The sequence below is a fragment of the Eumetopias jubatus genome, unplaced genomic scaffold (assembly GCF_037043125.1).
Source record: "Eumetopias jubatus isolate StellerSeaLion01/CBP00866 unplaced genomic scaffold, mEumJub1_p1.0 scaffold_12, whole genome shotgun sequence".
NCBI lineage: Eukaryota > Metazoa > Chordata > Mammalia > Carnivora > Otariidae > Eumetopias > Eumetopias jubatus.
The window spans coordinates 26,744,793-26,760,035 of NW_028274818.1; the positions used below are offsets into that span (position 1 = coordinate 26,744,793).

Sequence of the window (15,243 nt, forward strand, 5' to 3'; positions counted from 1 at the left end):
CATGAACCATAAAAGAAATATGTGATAAAATGAAAACTTGAGGGGTGTCTGGGTGATGCAGTTGGTCAGGCATCCAACTCTTGATTTCAGTTCAGGTCGGTCATGTTCTCAGGGTCGTGAGATCTAGCCTCTGGGGCTCTGGGCTCAGCACTGAGTCTGCCTGTCCCTCTCCCCCACCTTCTGCCCCTGCACCCGCTCAAATGTGCTCACTCTCTCTCTCCCTAATTTAAATAAATAACTTGAAAAAAAATGAGGAATTTGTGTTATTTAAAAACACTGCAGAGAAGTGAAAAGACAAGCCACAGACTGGAAGAAAATATTCACAAAACCCCTATCTGATAAGGATTTTTTAAAAAATGCAAAACACATAAAGAACTCTCCCAACAACAACAAAAAGAAATATGACAACCCAATTTTTTAAAAAAGATTTTATTTATTTGAAAGAGAGAGAGAGAGGGAGAGCACAGAGAGAGAGAGTGAGAGGGAGTGGCAGATTTCCTGCTGAGCAGAGAGCCTGATGGAGGGCTTGATCCCAGGATCTGAGCGGGAGGCAGACGCTCAACTGACTGAGCCACCCAGGCGCGACAATCTCAATTTTTAAAATGGGCCTGCGCATGAACTTTATAGCAGTTAGTGCATAAGTGACAAAAACTGGAAATAACCCAAAAGTCCATTAACTAGTTTACAGATAAACAAACTGTGGTATATCCATACAATTTAATACTACTCAGCAGGGCGCCTGGGTGGCTCAGTTGTTAAGCGTCTGCCTTCAGCTCAGGTCATGATCCTAGGGTCCTGGGATTGAGCCCCGCAATGGGCTCCCTGCTCTGGGGGAAGCCTGCTTCTCCCTCTCACACTCCCCCTACTTGTGTTTCTCTGTCAAATAAATAAAATCTTAAGAAAAAAAAATACTACTCAGCAATAAAAGAACAAAATACTGATACATGGAACATGAATCTCAAAAGCTTTTTTTTTTGAGAGAGAGATAGCAGGGGGAAGGGCAGGGGGCAGGGGAAAGGGAGAAAGAGAATATTAGGTAGACTCTAGGTCCAATACAGGGCTCCTTCTCACCACCACCACCATTACCTTAGCCAAAATCAAAAGCTGGATGCTTAACCAACTGACCACCCAAGGTGCCCCAAAAGCATAATATACGAAAGAAGTCAGACACAAGTAACTACATACTGTAAGATTCCATTTACAGGACATTCTGAAAAAGGCCATTCTGATTTCTAGGGTCAGAAATCAGATCAGTGGTTGCCAGAAGCTAGGGTGAGTGAAATGGACTGACTATGAAGGAGCCTGAGGCAAAATTTTGGATCATGAAAATATTGAGTGTGTTAGTGGCTATACGTTTGTCAGATGTCAGCAAAGTACATAGGTGTAAAGTGTGAATTTTAGTATCTGTAAATTATACCTCAATAAGCTTGACTAAAAAAAGCCCAAGCAAAACAGATTTCCCAAATTGTAATGTTTTGCTTAATGTCGAACAAGTTTACCTCTTCTCCACACATATTCCTTTTATTAAAAAAAGATTTTATTTGAGAGAGAATGCAAGTAAGAGAGCATGAGAGAGACATCACGAATAGTGAGCAGAGGGGAAGGGCAGAGACAGACAAGCAGACCCCCTGCTGAGCAGGGAGCCTAATGCAGGGCTCGATCCCAGGACTCCAGGATCATGACATGAGCCCAAGGCAGACACTTAAACAACTCAGCCGCCCAGGTGCCCCTCCAACATATTCCTAAACAAATCTTTTAAACTATAAATTATCCTCATTTGGAGCTAGACAAATAATACTTCTTGTGCATTCCTGAGGCCTGAAACAGCACTTTGTATGTATTATCTCATTAAATCATTCCAACATTATGAAACTGAGGTCGAGAGGTTTGGTTAATTCTAAAGTTGGGATTTAAACCCAGGTATGTGGACTCCCAAGATCTTTCCTTCTATACTTCACTGCCTCCCCAAATCTCCAAAGACAGGGACTAAATTTTACATCCTTTATTGTTTAGCATATAACATTCAATAAAAGCAGACACTGTTGAAATATAAGAAACACCTTGCAAACTGAGTATCTTATCAAGTAGGATCTAAAGAAGGCTGCTTAGTTGGGCAAATACTCCCTTCCCCACTCTATTCACACCATCTACCTTCTCTCTGGTTTAGCAACATAGTCCACCAGGAAGAAGCACTCATTTGTTTATTTTCCGCAAGTCTCCTCTGCAATTTCCTAGCCCAGCAAAACATCTCTAACTCAGGACGGCCCTGGGGATGAGCTAATCTGTTAATACTCCAGAGACCGCAGTTTCTATGGACATGGAATGATGATCCAAGACCATCTTTCTCAGGAATTATTTTCATAACTAGGGAGATAAAGATTACTGTTTTATGGAAAATTAGTCACATCGCTTCATTTGTATTCCCCTATATAGTCCAAGATCATTACTTCAGTTGCCAATTTTCTCAACTATGGCATTTAATAATTCTTCACTGGAAGAACTGATCCCCTTCCAAAAACAGGTGGCCCTGTTCTGACATCCTTCTCATTTATAATGCTTTAGTTTTAATGAACAGAAAACCAACCATGAAATTTATTCTCTCACATAACAAGTTTGGTAGTAGGCAAGTTCCAGAGGTGATTAATTCAGTGGCTCAAAAATCATCAATGACCAAATTTTTTCCATTTTTCTATTCTGACATCCTTAGGATGCTGGCAGTTATAACTTCGTAGCAGTCTCACGACAAGCCTGTGAGTTTCATTCCAACTGCTGCTTGATAGTTGGCTGGCATGAAGAAAACAATTTTCTGATATATACTAGGGAAGGCAATTTAGAAGTACCTACAGAATTTTTTCCTATAGAATTATTTTTAATGTGCATATCTTTTGATCTTGCAATTCCACTTCTAAGAATTCAACTCACAGACATACGTAAGTGGACAAAAACAGGTATGAAGAGGTTCAGTACAAAATTCTTTTTAACAGCAAAAATCTGGAAACAGCCTAAAATATCCACTAATACAACAGGTGATTACTTAAATTGAGAGGCCCATACAATGAAATACATCACAGCTGCTTAACACGGAAGTATGTCCAAGTTTTGTTGGTAAGAGTCAAGCTTCAGGGAGTATGCATACATAAGTAAAACTTAACCTATGACACCAAAAGCACAGGCAACAAAAGTAAAAATAGGTAAGCTAGGTTACATCAAAATTAAAAACGATGTCCATCAAGACATAATCAACAGAGCGAAAAAACAATCTATAGAATGGGAGAAGATATTTACGAATTGTTTATCTGATAAGAGGTTAATATCTAGACTATATAAAGAACTCCTTCAGCTCAACAAAAAAGTAACCTGTTTCAAAATGGGCAAAGGACTGACGAGACATTTCTTCAAAGAAAATAAATGATCAATAAACATATCAAGAGACACTTACCACCACTAACCATTATGGAAATGCAAATCAAAACCACAATGGGATATCACCTCAAAACCACTGGGATAGCTGCTATCAAAAGTAGAAAACAAGGGCACCTGGGTGGCTCAGTCATTGAGCGTCTGCCTTTGGCTCCGGTCGTGATCCCAGGGCCCTGGGATCGAGCCCTGTGTCAGGCTCCCTGCTTGGCGGGAAGCCTGCTTCTCCCTCTCCCACTCCCCCTGCTTGTGTTCCTGCTCTTGCTATCTCTCTGTCAAATCAATTAATAATCTTAAAAAAAAAAAAGTAGAAAATAAGTTTTGCCAAGGATATAGATAAACTGGAACCCTTGTGCACTATTGATGAGAATGCAAAATGGTGTAGCTACTGTGGAAAACTCTATGATGGTTCCTCAAAAAGACTTCAGGTATATGCTCTCAAAAAAACTGAAAGTAGGGTTTCGATGAGGTATTTGTATACCCATGTTCATAGAAACGGTAAGACAGTTCCTCAAAAAAACCTTTTTAGGGTCAGGCACCTGGGTGGCTCCAGTTAAGCGTCTGATTTGATTTCTGCTCAGGCTGTGATCTCAGTGTTGTGAGACTGAGCGCCATGTCAAGCTCTGCACTGGGCCTGGAGCCTGCTTAAGATTCTCTCTCTTCCTCTCTCTACCCGTCCCCCACCTCTTAAAAACAAAACAAAACAAAACAAAAAATATTTTGGTATATACTCAAAAGAATTGAAAACGGGGTCTTAAGGTGCATTACTCATGACAGCCAACAGGTGAAGGTAACCCAAATATCTACTGACAGTTCAATGCATAAACAAAATGTGTTTTATAAACATACAGTATTATTCAGCCTTAAAAAGAGAGGAAGGAAATTATGACAGTCTACAACATGGATGAACCATGAGAACATTATGCTAAGTGAAAACAGTCCATCACAAAAAGACAAATATTTTATGGTTCCATTTATATGAGGTATCTAGATCAAACTCATAGAAACAGAAAATAGAACGTTTGCCAGGGGCTGGGAAGGGTTGGGAAGTTGTTGAATGGGTAGTTTCAATTTTGCAAGATAAAAAAGTGCTACAGACTGTTTGCACAACAATGTGAATGTACTTTACAATTTTACCAAAGACTGAAATTAAAAAAATTTTATTTTTTTTAAAGATTTTATTTATTTGAGAGAGAGAGAATGAGAGATAGAGAGCATGAGAGGGAAGAGGGTCAGAGGGAGAAGCAGACTCCCTGCTCAGCAGGGAGCCCGATGTGGGACTCGATCCTGGGACTCCAGAATCATGACCTGGGCCAAAGGCACTCGCTTTCCCAACTGAGCCACCCAGGCACCCTGAAATTAAAAAAATTTTAAGTAAAAATATCAAATTGAGAAACAAACCAAATTATATATATCTGTGAAGAGCTTAGAAGATTAACGGCCTAACTCCTGATAGTTATATATGGAGAATACCGATGGGGAAAAGAAGGACTTCTGTTTTTTTTAATTTACATCTTTCTGTACTACTGGCATTTTAATTATAAACATGCACTAAGTGGGGCGCCTGGGTGGCTCAGTCAGTTAAGCATCTGACTCAAGATTTTGGCTCAGGTCATGATCTCATGGGTCAGACTCCACGCTCAGTGGGAGTCTGCTTGAGATTCTCTCTCTCCCTCCCGTCTCCCCACTGGTGTTCTCTCTCTCTCAAATAAATCTTAAAAAAAAAGCATACACTAAGCTAGGATTTCTAAATTCAATTTTTAAAAAGTTTAGTGGATAGGGGACAGAGCCTGGATGGCTCAGTCGTTAAGCGTCTGCCTTCGGCTCATGTCATGATGCCAGGGTTCTGAGATCAAGCCCCGCATCGGGCTCCCTGCTCAGTGGGGAGTCTGCTTCTCCCTCTCCCACTCCCCCTGCTTGTGCTTTCTCTTGCTCTCTCCCCTGCTCTGTCAAATAAATAAATAAAATCTTTAAAAAAAGTTTAGTGGATAAAATTTAAACTCTAGGTACAATAGACAAGTTTTTTTTTTTTTTAATTTTTTATTTATTTGACAGAGACAGACACAGAGGGAGAGGGAACACAAGCAGGGGGAGTGGCAGAGGGAGAAGCAGGCTTCCCGCGGAACAGGGAGCCCAATGTGGGGCTCGATCCCAGGACCGTGGCATCATGACCTGAGCCGAAGGCAGACGCTTAACGACTGAGCCACCCAGGCGCCCCTAGACTTAAGTTCTAAATTTTTTTTTTAAGATTTTATTTATTTGAGAGAGAGAATGAGAGAGAGAGAGAGAGAGAGAGAGAGAGAGAGAGAGCGAGCATGAGAGGGGGTTGGGTCAGAGGGAGAAGCAGACTCCCTGCTGAGCAGGGAGCCTGATGCGGGACTCGATCCTGGGACTCTGGGATCATGACCTGAGCCGAAGGCAGTCGCTTAACCAACTGAGCCACCCAGGCGCCCTAGACTTAAGTTCTAATGCCACTTTTTAAGAAGAGTTACCAACCATATCTCCTCACAAAAGCACACCATGAGTAGGTTATTACGATTAGTTCTAAAAGGTGTAATTAATTAAGGAAAAGCTCCTGGTGTCATCCAGTTTAGAGGAGATGCTGCCTATTAGGCTTTACCCCAGGAACTGCCCATGACACTTACTAGCCAATAATGCCTAAATTCAAATTAGACGAAGATCCACTCTCTAATCCTGAAACTGACAAAAGTGATACAATGACAATAGCTGGTGCCTGCAAATACAAAATCCTAGGGTTTTCCAACTATTCTTACCCTTCTTCTTCCTACCTACTACTACTAAAACACCAGGCCTGCACCAGCACTTTACTTTTTCAGAGCCTTATTCTCCTCCCACCCCCACTTCAAGAATGTTACAAGAGAGTTAGTGGGTGGTTAGCAAGACCCCCTCAGAAAAACAGCCATTCCAGAAAAATAATTGCTCACATACCAAGGGCTGCCAACAAGAGCAGCTTCCCAGCAGCATGTTTTAATAACCTTAATGAAGCAGAGAGCAACGCCTCCTATAATACAAATTCTGGTTGGAAAAAAGATCTACAGATTGTGGAAAAGTACAACTTAAAAAGCAAACACCACAGGCTCCAGTAAGGCAGGAAAGCAAGCAGAGATTTCTAAATACAGAGCTCAATTGTAAGAGTTCACTGTACCTTATTTCTATCATCGTTTGCTCTGTCAAAAATAGAACTTTCCATGTCTTGATCCATTCAGAATAAGCCACAGCAGGCACAGCTTTGCTTACACAGGGCAGCCAGGTCAAAAAGGCCACACAGGGAAATGGAAAAGCAGCCAGCAGGTTTTCTTAGGGATTATACTGCTCCAGCTTTTATCCTTCTTCCCAGCTATTTTGGTGCCAAGAAAGCTGCAGGGAGGTCTCTGCTCTGAAAAAGCTTTTACTGGAAAGGCTAAAGCAGTCCAGGGCTGCAACTCCCTCTGCTGCCCAAGGTTTTCTTTGCATGCTGTAGCAGGTTCAATGCATTTCAAACTCAAACTACATTAAAAGAGCTAAAGCAGCCCTTTATTTCCAAAATGTGACCAGAAAGGCACAGGTTCAAATAGGAGAGGAACAGCTAGAATGCCAACTTCTGAGCTGGATGAATTTCTACACTTACCTACAAGTCTCCTCTATCTCATGAAGGGTTTCTTTTACTTAGTTTAAATGAAAGTTCTCCATCTCCCTCACAGGCACTTGGAAAAGCAGGAACTAGACTTCTTGTTCCCTCTTCACCCACCCTTAATAATGCCCACTACCAAAATTTAAGGCAGGCCTTATTCATCTTTCAAGCTCTAATTTAAAGATTTTATTTATTTATTTGAGAGAGAGAGAGAGAGAGAAACAGTACGAGAGGGGAGAAGGTCAGAGGGAGAAGCAGGCTCCCCGCTGAGCCGGGAGCCTGATGTGGGACTCGATCCCAGGACTCCGGGATCATGACCTGAGCCGAAGGCAGTCGCTTAACCAACTGAACCACCCAGGCGCCCTCAAGCTCTAATTTAAATAGCGCTTAGCACATGGAACTAAAGCAATTTGTTTGCCAGTCTGTTTCACTGCATTTATTAGACTTGGTACCTGTTTAACAGCAGATACTCAATAATCACTTATCAGAATTCTAACTAGAACTGCCCTGAGATCTTTTTTTAAAGTTTATGTAAGTAATCCCTACAACCCAATATGGGGCTCAAACTCATGACCCCAAGATCAAGAGTCGCACATTTAACTGACTGAGCTGGCCAGGCACCCCAAACTAGAACCACCCTAAGGAACTGGGGAAGATTTGTTCACATAATTCAATTATGACATAAGCAATTACTGGGGGAGGTACCAACATCTTTAGATTAAGAATAAGAGGCAGGTGTTGCGGTATTGCTCCAACTAACATACTATTATTCTACCTAACAATTTAGCAGCACTGCTTGTGGTCTTTTTCAGATTACCAATCTCACCAAGTCTCTATTCTGGTAACTGTTAACAGAACTCATTTTACATGTACTTTTAGGGCACTTTATTCTTTGCTTATACCCAAACACTTATCACAGTGTCATCTTAGTGGTACAAGAAGTCACAGAGACCTCAGAGAGTGACTGTGAGAGTGCTAAGCAGAAACGGAAGCTGATATAGCACGTCCAGCCTACTGTGGTCAGAAGCTCGTGTCCCAGCAGCCGGAATGAGAACTGCTGCTGAAGGCACGTATTAGTGCAGTAACCTCTTCTCTACCACCCAGTATCAGGAGCTTACCTGTGAGGTAGAATTCCTACTCTTTGCCATAAAGAATCTATACATCCAGGTTCTGGAAAAAAACAAATGCCCAGGACAACTGCCACCCTCCAGAAAACTTAGCTGCCACTGAGTGAACGGTCTCTACCACTGGACAGAAAAAACAATGTAAATTTTTAAATAAAAGCAATTCCACAGCATTTATTGTCCTCTGGTAATAACATAAAGGTAATCAAAACAATACGAACAAATGTTTTAGAACTACACTCACAACAAAGGACACCTAAAAAAACAAACTACATGGCCTTCTCAAGAATTTCTCACTTCACTGATTATTTCTAGTTGGAGACACTCTGGAGCAGGGTAATATTATCTCCTTTTAGCATGATCCGACCTGCAACACAGAATTAAAAAAAGAAAAAAAAAGCTATTAATAGCCATTCAGACAAGTGTGTAACCACTTTAGCCTCAGAATTTTAGATCCTATTTAAGCAATTTTGAAAATGCTTTCTCTCTTGAGCAAGTATGTGAAGATTTTCAAATATCCATATATTGAAAGGCTGTGCATATTAGAGCCTATGAACTTTTCCAGCAATAACCTAATGAAGGTAGAGAAATGTTATTTTATGAAAAAGAGTTTCTATAGACTAAGTCAAATGAATAGATCTACCCCAACATATCCCACTGTTCTGAGTTTGTGGAAGTTGGGGAAGAGATTATCTATCAAGTTTAAAAAAATGCAGCGTACTGCAGCACCATTCTTAGAGTTCTCAGTACATTAAAGACTCCATCCTGCAATTAATAAACCTGTTTGAGCTTTACCCAACATTTCCTAATCTTACATGAGCAGAGAATACTTTTTTCCTGAGAATGTCCATAAATATTTTTTAATATTTATATTAAATATAAAGTTAGTTTGAGAAATGCTCATCAACCCCAACAGATTAAATGGTTTCACTTCCCGAGACTTCTGCAACAGGTAATATTAATCTATTCTATAGGATAAATACTACCATGGGAATTCAACACTGCAGATAATTTATAAATAATAGAATGTCACTAAGACTAGTTTGCCCTTCCTGTCAAGACAAGTTTTTTTTTAAAAAGATTTATTTATTTATTTATTTTGAGAGAGTGAGAATGAGAGAGAGAGAGAGAGAGCGCGCACATGAGAGGGGGAAGGGTCAGAGGGAGAAGCAGACTCCCTGCCAAGCAGGGAGCCCGATGCGGGACTCGATCCAGGGACTCCAGGATCATGACCTGCGCAGAAGGCAGTCGCTTAACCGACTGAGCCACCCAGGCGCCCAAGACAAGTTTAAATGTGAAAATCCAAGCTTTCACAAAAATAGCCTAAGCAGAAAGAAGCACAGCAAAACACCATACCACTTCTCAGATTCTACTTTCCACATATCTACTTTAGGATCAAGAGAATCCTCAGGGTTGGGGCGCCTGGGTGGCTCAGTTGGTTAAGCGACTGCCTTCGGCTCAGGTCATGATCCTGGAGTCCCAGGATCGAGTCCCACATCGGGCTCCCTGCTCAGCAGGAAGTCTGCTTCTCCCTCTGACCCTTCCCCCTCTCATGCTCTCTCTCTACCTCATTCTCTCTCTCAAATAAATAAATAAAAATTAAAAAAAAAAAAAAAAAAAGAGAATCCTCAGGGTTTGGAAAAAAGAGGCACCTGAAGCCTACCACAGATAAAAGTACTAGTGACCTGTGAACTGGCGCATTAAACAATTAAAAACAAAGTATCTAATAAACTTCAAATGAATAGGATTTTAAAAGAAAGGACTCAGTTTGTCTTGTTGAAGTCATGAATCCTAAAGACACTTTGTTAACTGGGTTAAGAAACTGCATTCATTATTTAAATATTTTTGAGTTTCTACTACATGGCAGGCACTGAATTAGGCAGTAGGCTTATTAGAGAGCAAAAAAAGACAGAACTTAGAGGAGCATCTGGCCCAGTGACAAGAGACATTAATAAAATAACCCCACTATGAGTGTTTTACTATAAATTCAGAGAACACAGCACACCCTGCCTCCCCCATCCCTACCCCAGTAAAACCAAACCAAACCCTGATATTTGACATTTGAGTCCTAAAGACATAGGAAACAGCATATACAAAGATTTACAGTGGGGTAAATGTGCAGATTCAAAGAACTGAAAGAACACAATGAACACAACTCCTCTATCTCATGAAGGGTTTCTTTTACTTATTTTGAATGAAAGTTCTCCATCTCCTTCACAGGCACTTGGAAAAGCAGGAACTAGACTTCTTGTTCCCTCTTCACCCACCCTTAATAATGCCCACTACCAAAATTTAAGGTGGGCCTTATTCATCTTTCAAGTTCTAATTTAAATAGCACTTAGCACATGGAACTGAAGCAATTTGTTTGCCAGTCTGTTTCACTGCATTTATTAGACTTGGTATCTGTTTAACAGTAGATGCTCAATAATCACTTATCAGAATTCTAACTAGAACTGCCCTGAAACTCAGAAAACGAAGCTGAGTGCTACAAAACGTGCAGAGGGACAAAAGGCCAGATCATGAAGAACCTTGCAGAATACATTAAAGATTTTCTTATCCTCCTAGCAACAGGAAGTCACTGAAGGATTTCAAGTAAAAGGACGACGAGGTCAGGTTGGTGCTTTTAAAAGATAACTGCAGCCTGCAGAGCAAACTGGAGGGGGATGAGATAGTTACAAAGAAATCAATCAGTAAACTGAATGGAGGTTGGTGCCATTCAGTAAGGCAGGAAACACTAAAATAGCTCCAAAAGAGTGTGTAAGGGGTGGGAAGTGAGTTTGTTTTCTGACATGCTAACTTTGAGGAGCCTTTGAGACATTCAGGCAGAAATGTTGAATAAGCTCAGATAGGTCTAGGGCTACAGAGGTAAATCTGAGGTCAATATGTAGATGGTAATTGAAGGTAGTCTTGAGTGCCTTAGTAAATAAGACCAAATGACAAAAGGACCTACAACTAAGCCTCGAGCAACTCAAAACATTTAATGGCTGGGTCTCAAAGAACGAAAATACAAAAGTCTGAAAAGGAATAAACAGAAATGAAAAGTGACAATCTGAGTATAGTACCACACAGCCAAGGGAACAAAGTGTTTTAAGGTGGGAGTGGCCAACAGTGCCAAATGCTGTTCAGAGTTTGATGAGGACTAACAGTGACCATTAGATTTAATATCATTTGTCTTTGGTGACCTTGGTGAGAGCTGAGTGGAAAAACAAAAGCAGAAATGGGAGTGGGGTTAGCTGTAAGTGGCAGAGGATAATTTCAAGAGTGAACTACTCCCTCTCATAGTAAATTCTCAAGTGCAAACTAAATTTAAACATGAACTGAGTTGCAACTCATTCAATTCTGCAAGTGAATAAAAATTTCCACAATTCCCAAAGGCCATCTATATTCTTACCCAGTTGTTTTCTTGACTTTGTTTTAGAATGAATCTCTTCGGCATCATCTAATACGAGGTTCATGTACTCATCAAAACCCTAGAAAAATAAGCCAACTGTCATTTTCAAGTAAAATCATACCCAACCACTCCAGATGAATACACCAGCCTAGATACAAAAATGCCAACTAATTTCAGAAACTCATCTCTCCACTGATTTTTAAGCTAAAACACCACCTCCCTCCTAAAGCCTCTTTTTAAATAACAAGAAAGCCAGAATGTGGGCGCCTGGGTGGCTCAGTTGGTTAAGTGACTGCCTTCGGCTCAGGTCATGATCCTGGAGTCCTGGGATCAAGTCCCACATCGGGCTCCCTGCTCAGCAGGGAGTCTGCTTCTCCCTCTGACCCTCTTCCCTCTCGTGCTCTCTCTCAAATAAATAAATAAAATCTTAAAAAAAAAAAAAGCAAGCCAGAATGTACTACAAATTACCTCTGGAGCCTTTTGGACTTAAGATTTGATTAGCTATACCTAAGAACCATGGTCTTTTCTTTTATAACTTGTCCAACATAGTTATGTGTGTACATATATGAATTAACTTCCACTGCCACCAGTCTTCCCATGTTCCTTACAAAACACTCTCGCCACTACCCATAACGTTTATTTTTCTACCTGCACACAGGGGAGATTATTGATGCAATCTACAATATCTGAAGGTAATATCAAAGTGTCCTAATATCCTAACATAATACTTTTCAGCCATATTTTATCTTTCTTTAAAACATTACTTAGGGGCGCTTGGGTGGCTCAGTCAGTTAAGTGTCTGCTTTTGGCTCAGGTCATGATCTCAGTGTCCTGGGATCAAGCCCTATGTCAGGCTCCCTGCTCAGTGGGGAGTCTGCTTCTTCCTCTCCCTCTGCTCCTCCTCCCACTTCGGCATTCACGTTCTCTTGCTCTCACAAATAAGTAAACAAAATCTTAAAACATTATTTAGAGATGGGATGCCTGGGAAGCGCAGTTAGTTGGGCATCTGACTCTTGGTTTCAGCTCAGGTCAGGTCACGATCTCACGGTCCTGGGATCAGGCCCCTAGTCTGGCTCTGCACTCAGCTTGAATTTCTCTCTACCTCTCCCTCTGCCCCTCCCCACCTCCCTCTCTCTAAAATACCCTTTCACACACACATTATTTAGGGTATTCTGCTATCCTGAAAATCTTATTTAACTAACTCCACCAAGCTCTACTCAGGTATCACCTAATATAGAAATAATACACCATTAATTTTCACCCCACTCTAATTTTCTTTTATTCCCTCCTTCAAATACTAACACTGTTATTTAAATAATTTTAAAAAATGAATTTTCCCTCTTTTACGAATGACCCAACCGCCATCAAATAGAACGAGACAAGGATAGTGGCCCTGAAGAACTTTGCTTGGGTTGTTGGGTCTTTGACTTTTTGTACACTGCTCTGGCTGGGCATTTTTGTGAAATCATTTACTGCTATGAGATAAAACATCCTGGGTACTCACAATGATACAGCCCTCTATTCGCATGTTCACTTGCTCATAAAGCCACACCTGAATTCGAGATCTCTGAAAAAAAATTGTTATGTTAAGAAAACAAGTGAACAAAACCCAATCACTCTGGTCAAACAACAGAGAAATAATGGCTCCTAAAGAAAACCTTAAAAAGTAAAAGCCAAGAATTTTAACTACTTGAATCATATCCAAGAATTGATAACCAAGACTAATTACTTGCCAAGAAACATTCTCAATAAATGCTATATTAGCACTAAGTTAATAATTTTCCTGTGGTCTTGGGACTCAATCATATTTCTTACTGCTTCTCATCTCAATGCATTTAGACTGCAAATTGACAGTGTAGCACAAAGCAGTAATTTCCAATGATCAAGGGCTTCTTTCTTATCTGCTATAGCAAAATCCAGCTTCAAAACAGCTTTCTCTAAGGTTCCTAGCTTCCCTCACATTTAACAACTAGGGGAAGGACCCTCAAATCTGGTGATTAAAAATTACAATGGCTTGGGGCAACTAGCTGGCTCAGTTGGTGAAGCGTGTGACTCTTGATCTTGGGGTTGTGGGTTGGAGTCCCATGTTGGCTGTAGAGATTACTTAAAAAAAAAAAACTACAATAGCTTGAAATTAATGTTTCCAAATATGTTATCACACACTAAAATTTGTCAGAGTAACAGAAACTACATTTTCTTTCCAAAATAATTTAAATACTTTGCCCTACCACCTCACAATTTGAGTTGCTAAAAATCCCCCCAAAGGAAAGCGGGCTGTCACAACAGCCTCTGAACCTGTCCCTCCCCTCTTCCTTTTTTGGCATCTTTTCTATATTTAAGTCGTCCCCTCCCACCTTACTACCTGGTTTAAAGTCGACAGGATTCTTCTTCCAATGTTTCATCCCAGGAGAAAAAAAGGAGAGAGGTTCCAATGTTCTAACCATAATTACTACCAACAAAAGTACCCAAATACCAGTCATGTCTGCCAGGATTTATTTTGAAATTAGTGATTTTGGTCTTGCAAATGATGACACAATTCTTTCAATGCTTGGGGTTGACATTTCATTACATTAGAGCTTTCCCTGAGCCCCTTCCCCTCAAATACCCCTTCAATCTCTAGTTTCACTTACTATTAATTTTTTAAAGTAATCTCGACACGCAACGTGGGGCTCGAACTCACTACTCCAATATCGAGTCACTTGCTCTACCGACTGAGCCGGCCAACCTCTCCAGTTCCACCTATTTTTAACTCTAGAACACGCTGATCAGACAGGATGACACAAATAGCCAAATAAATTCACCTTTTACTTAATAAGGAATTACAGAACAACAGAGAACAGATTAACTTACGTACATTTTGCAAGTATCTGAAGATGAGATTCTGTACCAATGGTTAAGGAAAAAATACACGCACAGAGTAGACGGTGCTCCCCGACACTGGTCGATTCTACCCCCATCTCGCCCTTGTTTTCTGAACACGAGGTGCGGTGCCCATGCAATGAATAGTGTCCAGCTAGGCACTGGTTAGGGGTTCCCCGAAAGGTTCTGAAGGAATCCCCGCCCACTCTTACTCTCCTGGAATTTCTCGGTGCCGACATCTTCTCCTCCCCGAGACCGACGACTCCCACTTTCACTCAGTTCCTAATTAAAGCTGTCTTCCTTTCGCTCATCCGCGCCACTCCTGCATTTCCCACCGCAGGGGTCGGCCCAAGCCCACCTCCCACCCGGTCTTCAACTACCCGCGCTTTCTCCGGGCCACAGGGGCCCCGGGGGCTCATGGGATGTGGGTCCGCACTCCGCTCCCTCAGGCCTGCTCTCGGTCTGCTCCGCCCCCCGTTTTCTGGTCCGAACCTCCTAGTCCTGACATCCTGCGTAGGATACGATGGGCTGAACCATCACCTTCTGCACTTTTTGGCCCTGGCCACGGTACGCCATGGTGGAAGCCGACAAAGACCGCGCGCTACCTCAGAAAGCAACTTCCGGAATAAAGAACCGGAAGCGGAAGTGTGTGGCGCACGCGAGGCCACCTGGGGCGGCTCCTGGGAAATGCCTCTCTAGCATGGGTGTTGCTTTTCTCTGTGCTCTATATCGCCTGAGGGAAGCCAGAAGGAGGCTGTGCACTTTAGAACGTGAGTCGGTCCTACAGCACCACCTGGAGGCAGGCGGGAGGAGGTGCCGAG

The 15,243-nt window shown here is 41.5% G+C and overlaps 1 protein-coding gene across 1 annotated transcript; it reads right to left on the reverse strand.

The window, feature by feature from the left end:
• Positions 1-8,318: 8,318 nt before the first annotated feature.
• SNRPE (small nuclear ribonucleoprotein polypeptide E) lies at positions 8,319-15,050 on the reverse strand. Its single transcript, XM_028120053.2, has 5 exons — positions 14,945-15,050; positions 14,418-14,444; positions 13,068-13,130; positions 11,564-11,642; positions 8,319-8,539 (listed from the first exon to the last, which is right to left on the reverse strand). The coding sequence occupies exons 1-5, from the start codon at positions 14,996-14,998 to the stop codon at positions 8,484-8,486; spliced, it is 279 nt and encodes a 92-aa protein (XP_027975854.1). The 5' UTR covers positions 14,999-15,050; the 3' UTR covers positions 8,319-8,483.
• Between the last annotated feature and the right edge of the window lie 193 nt (positions 15,051-15,243).

Coding starts and splice junctions, on each gene's coding strand:
- SNRPE (XM_028120053.2), bottom strand. CDS start 14,998: ATGGCGTACCGTGGCCAGGGCCAAAAAGTGCAGAAGGTGATGGTTCAG. Junction 11,643..13,067: donor GAATAGAGGGCTGTATCATT/GTGAGTACCCAG, acceptor TTATTTTTCTAG/GGTTTTGATGAGTACATGAA. Junction 8,540..11,563: donor AAAGTCAAGAAAACAACTGG/GTAAGAATATAG, acceptor TCTGTGTTGCAG/GTCGGATCATGCTAAAAGGA.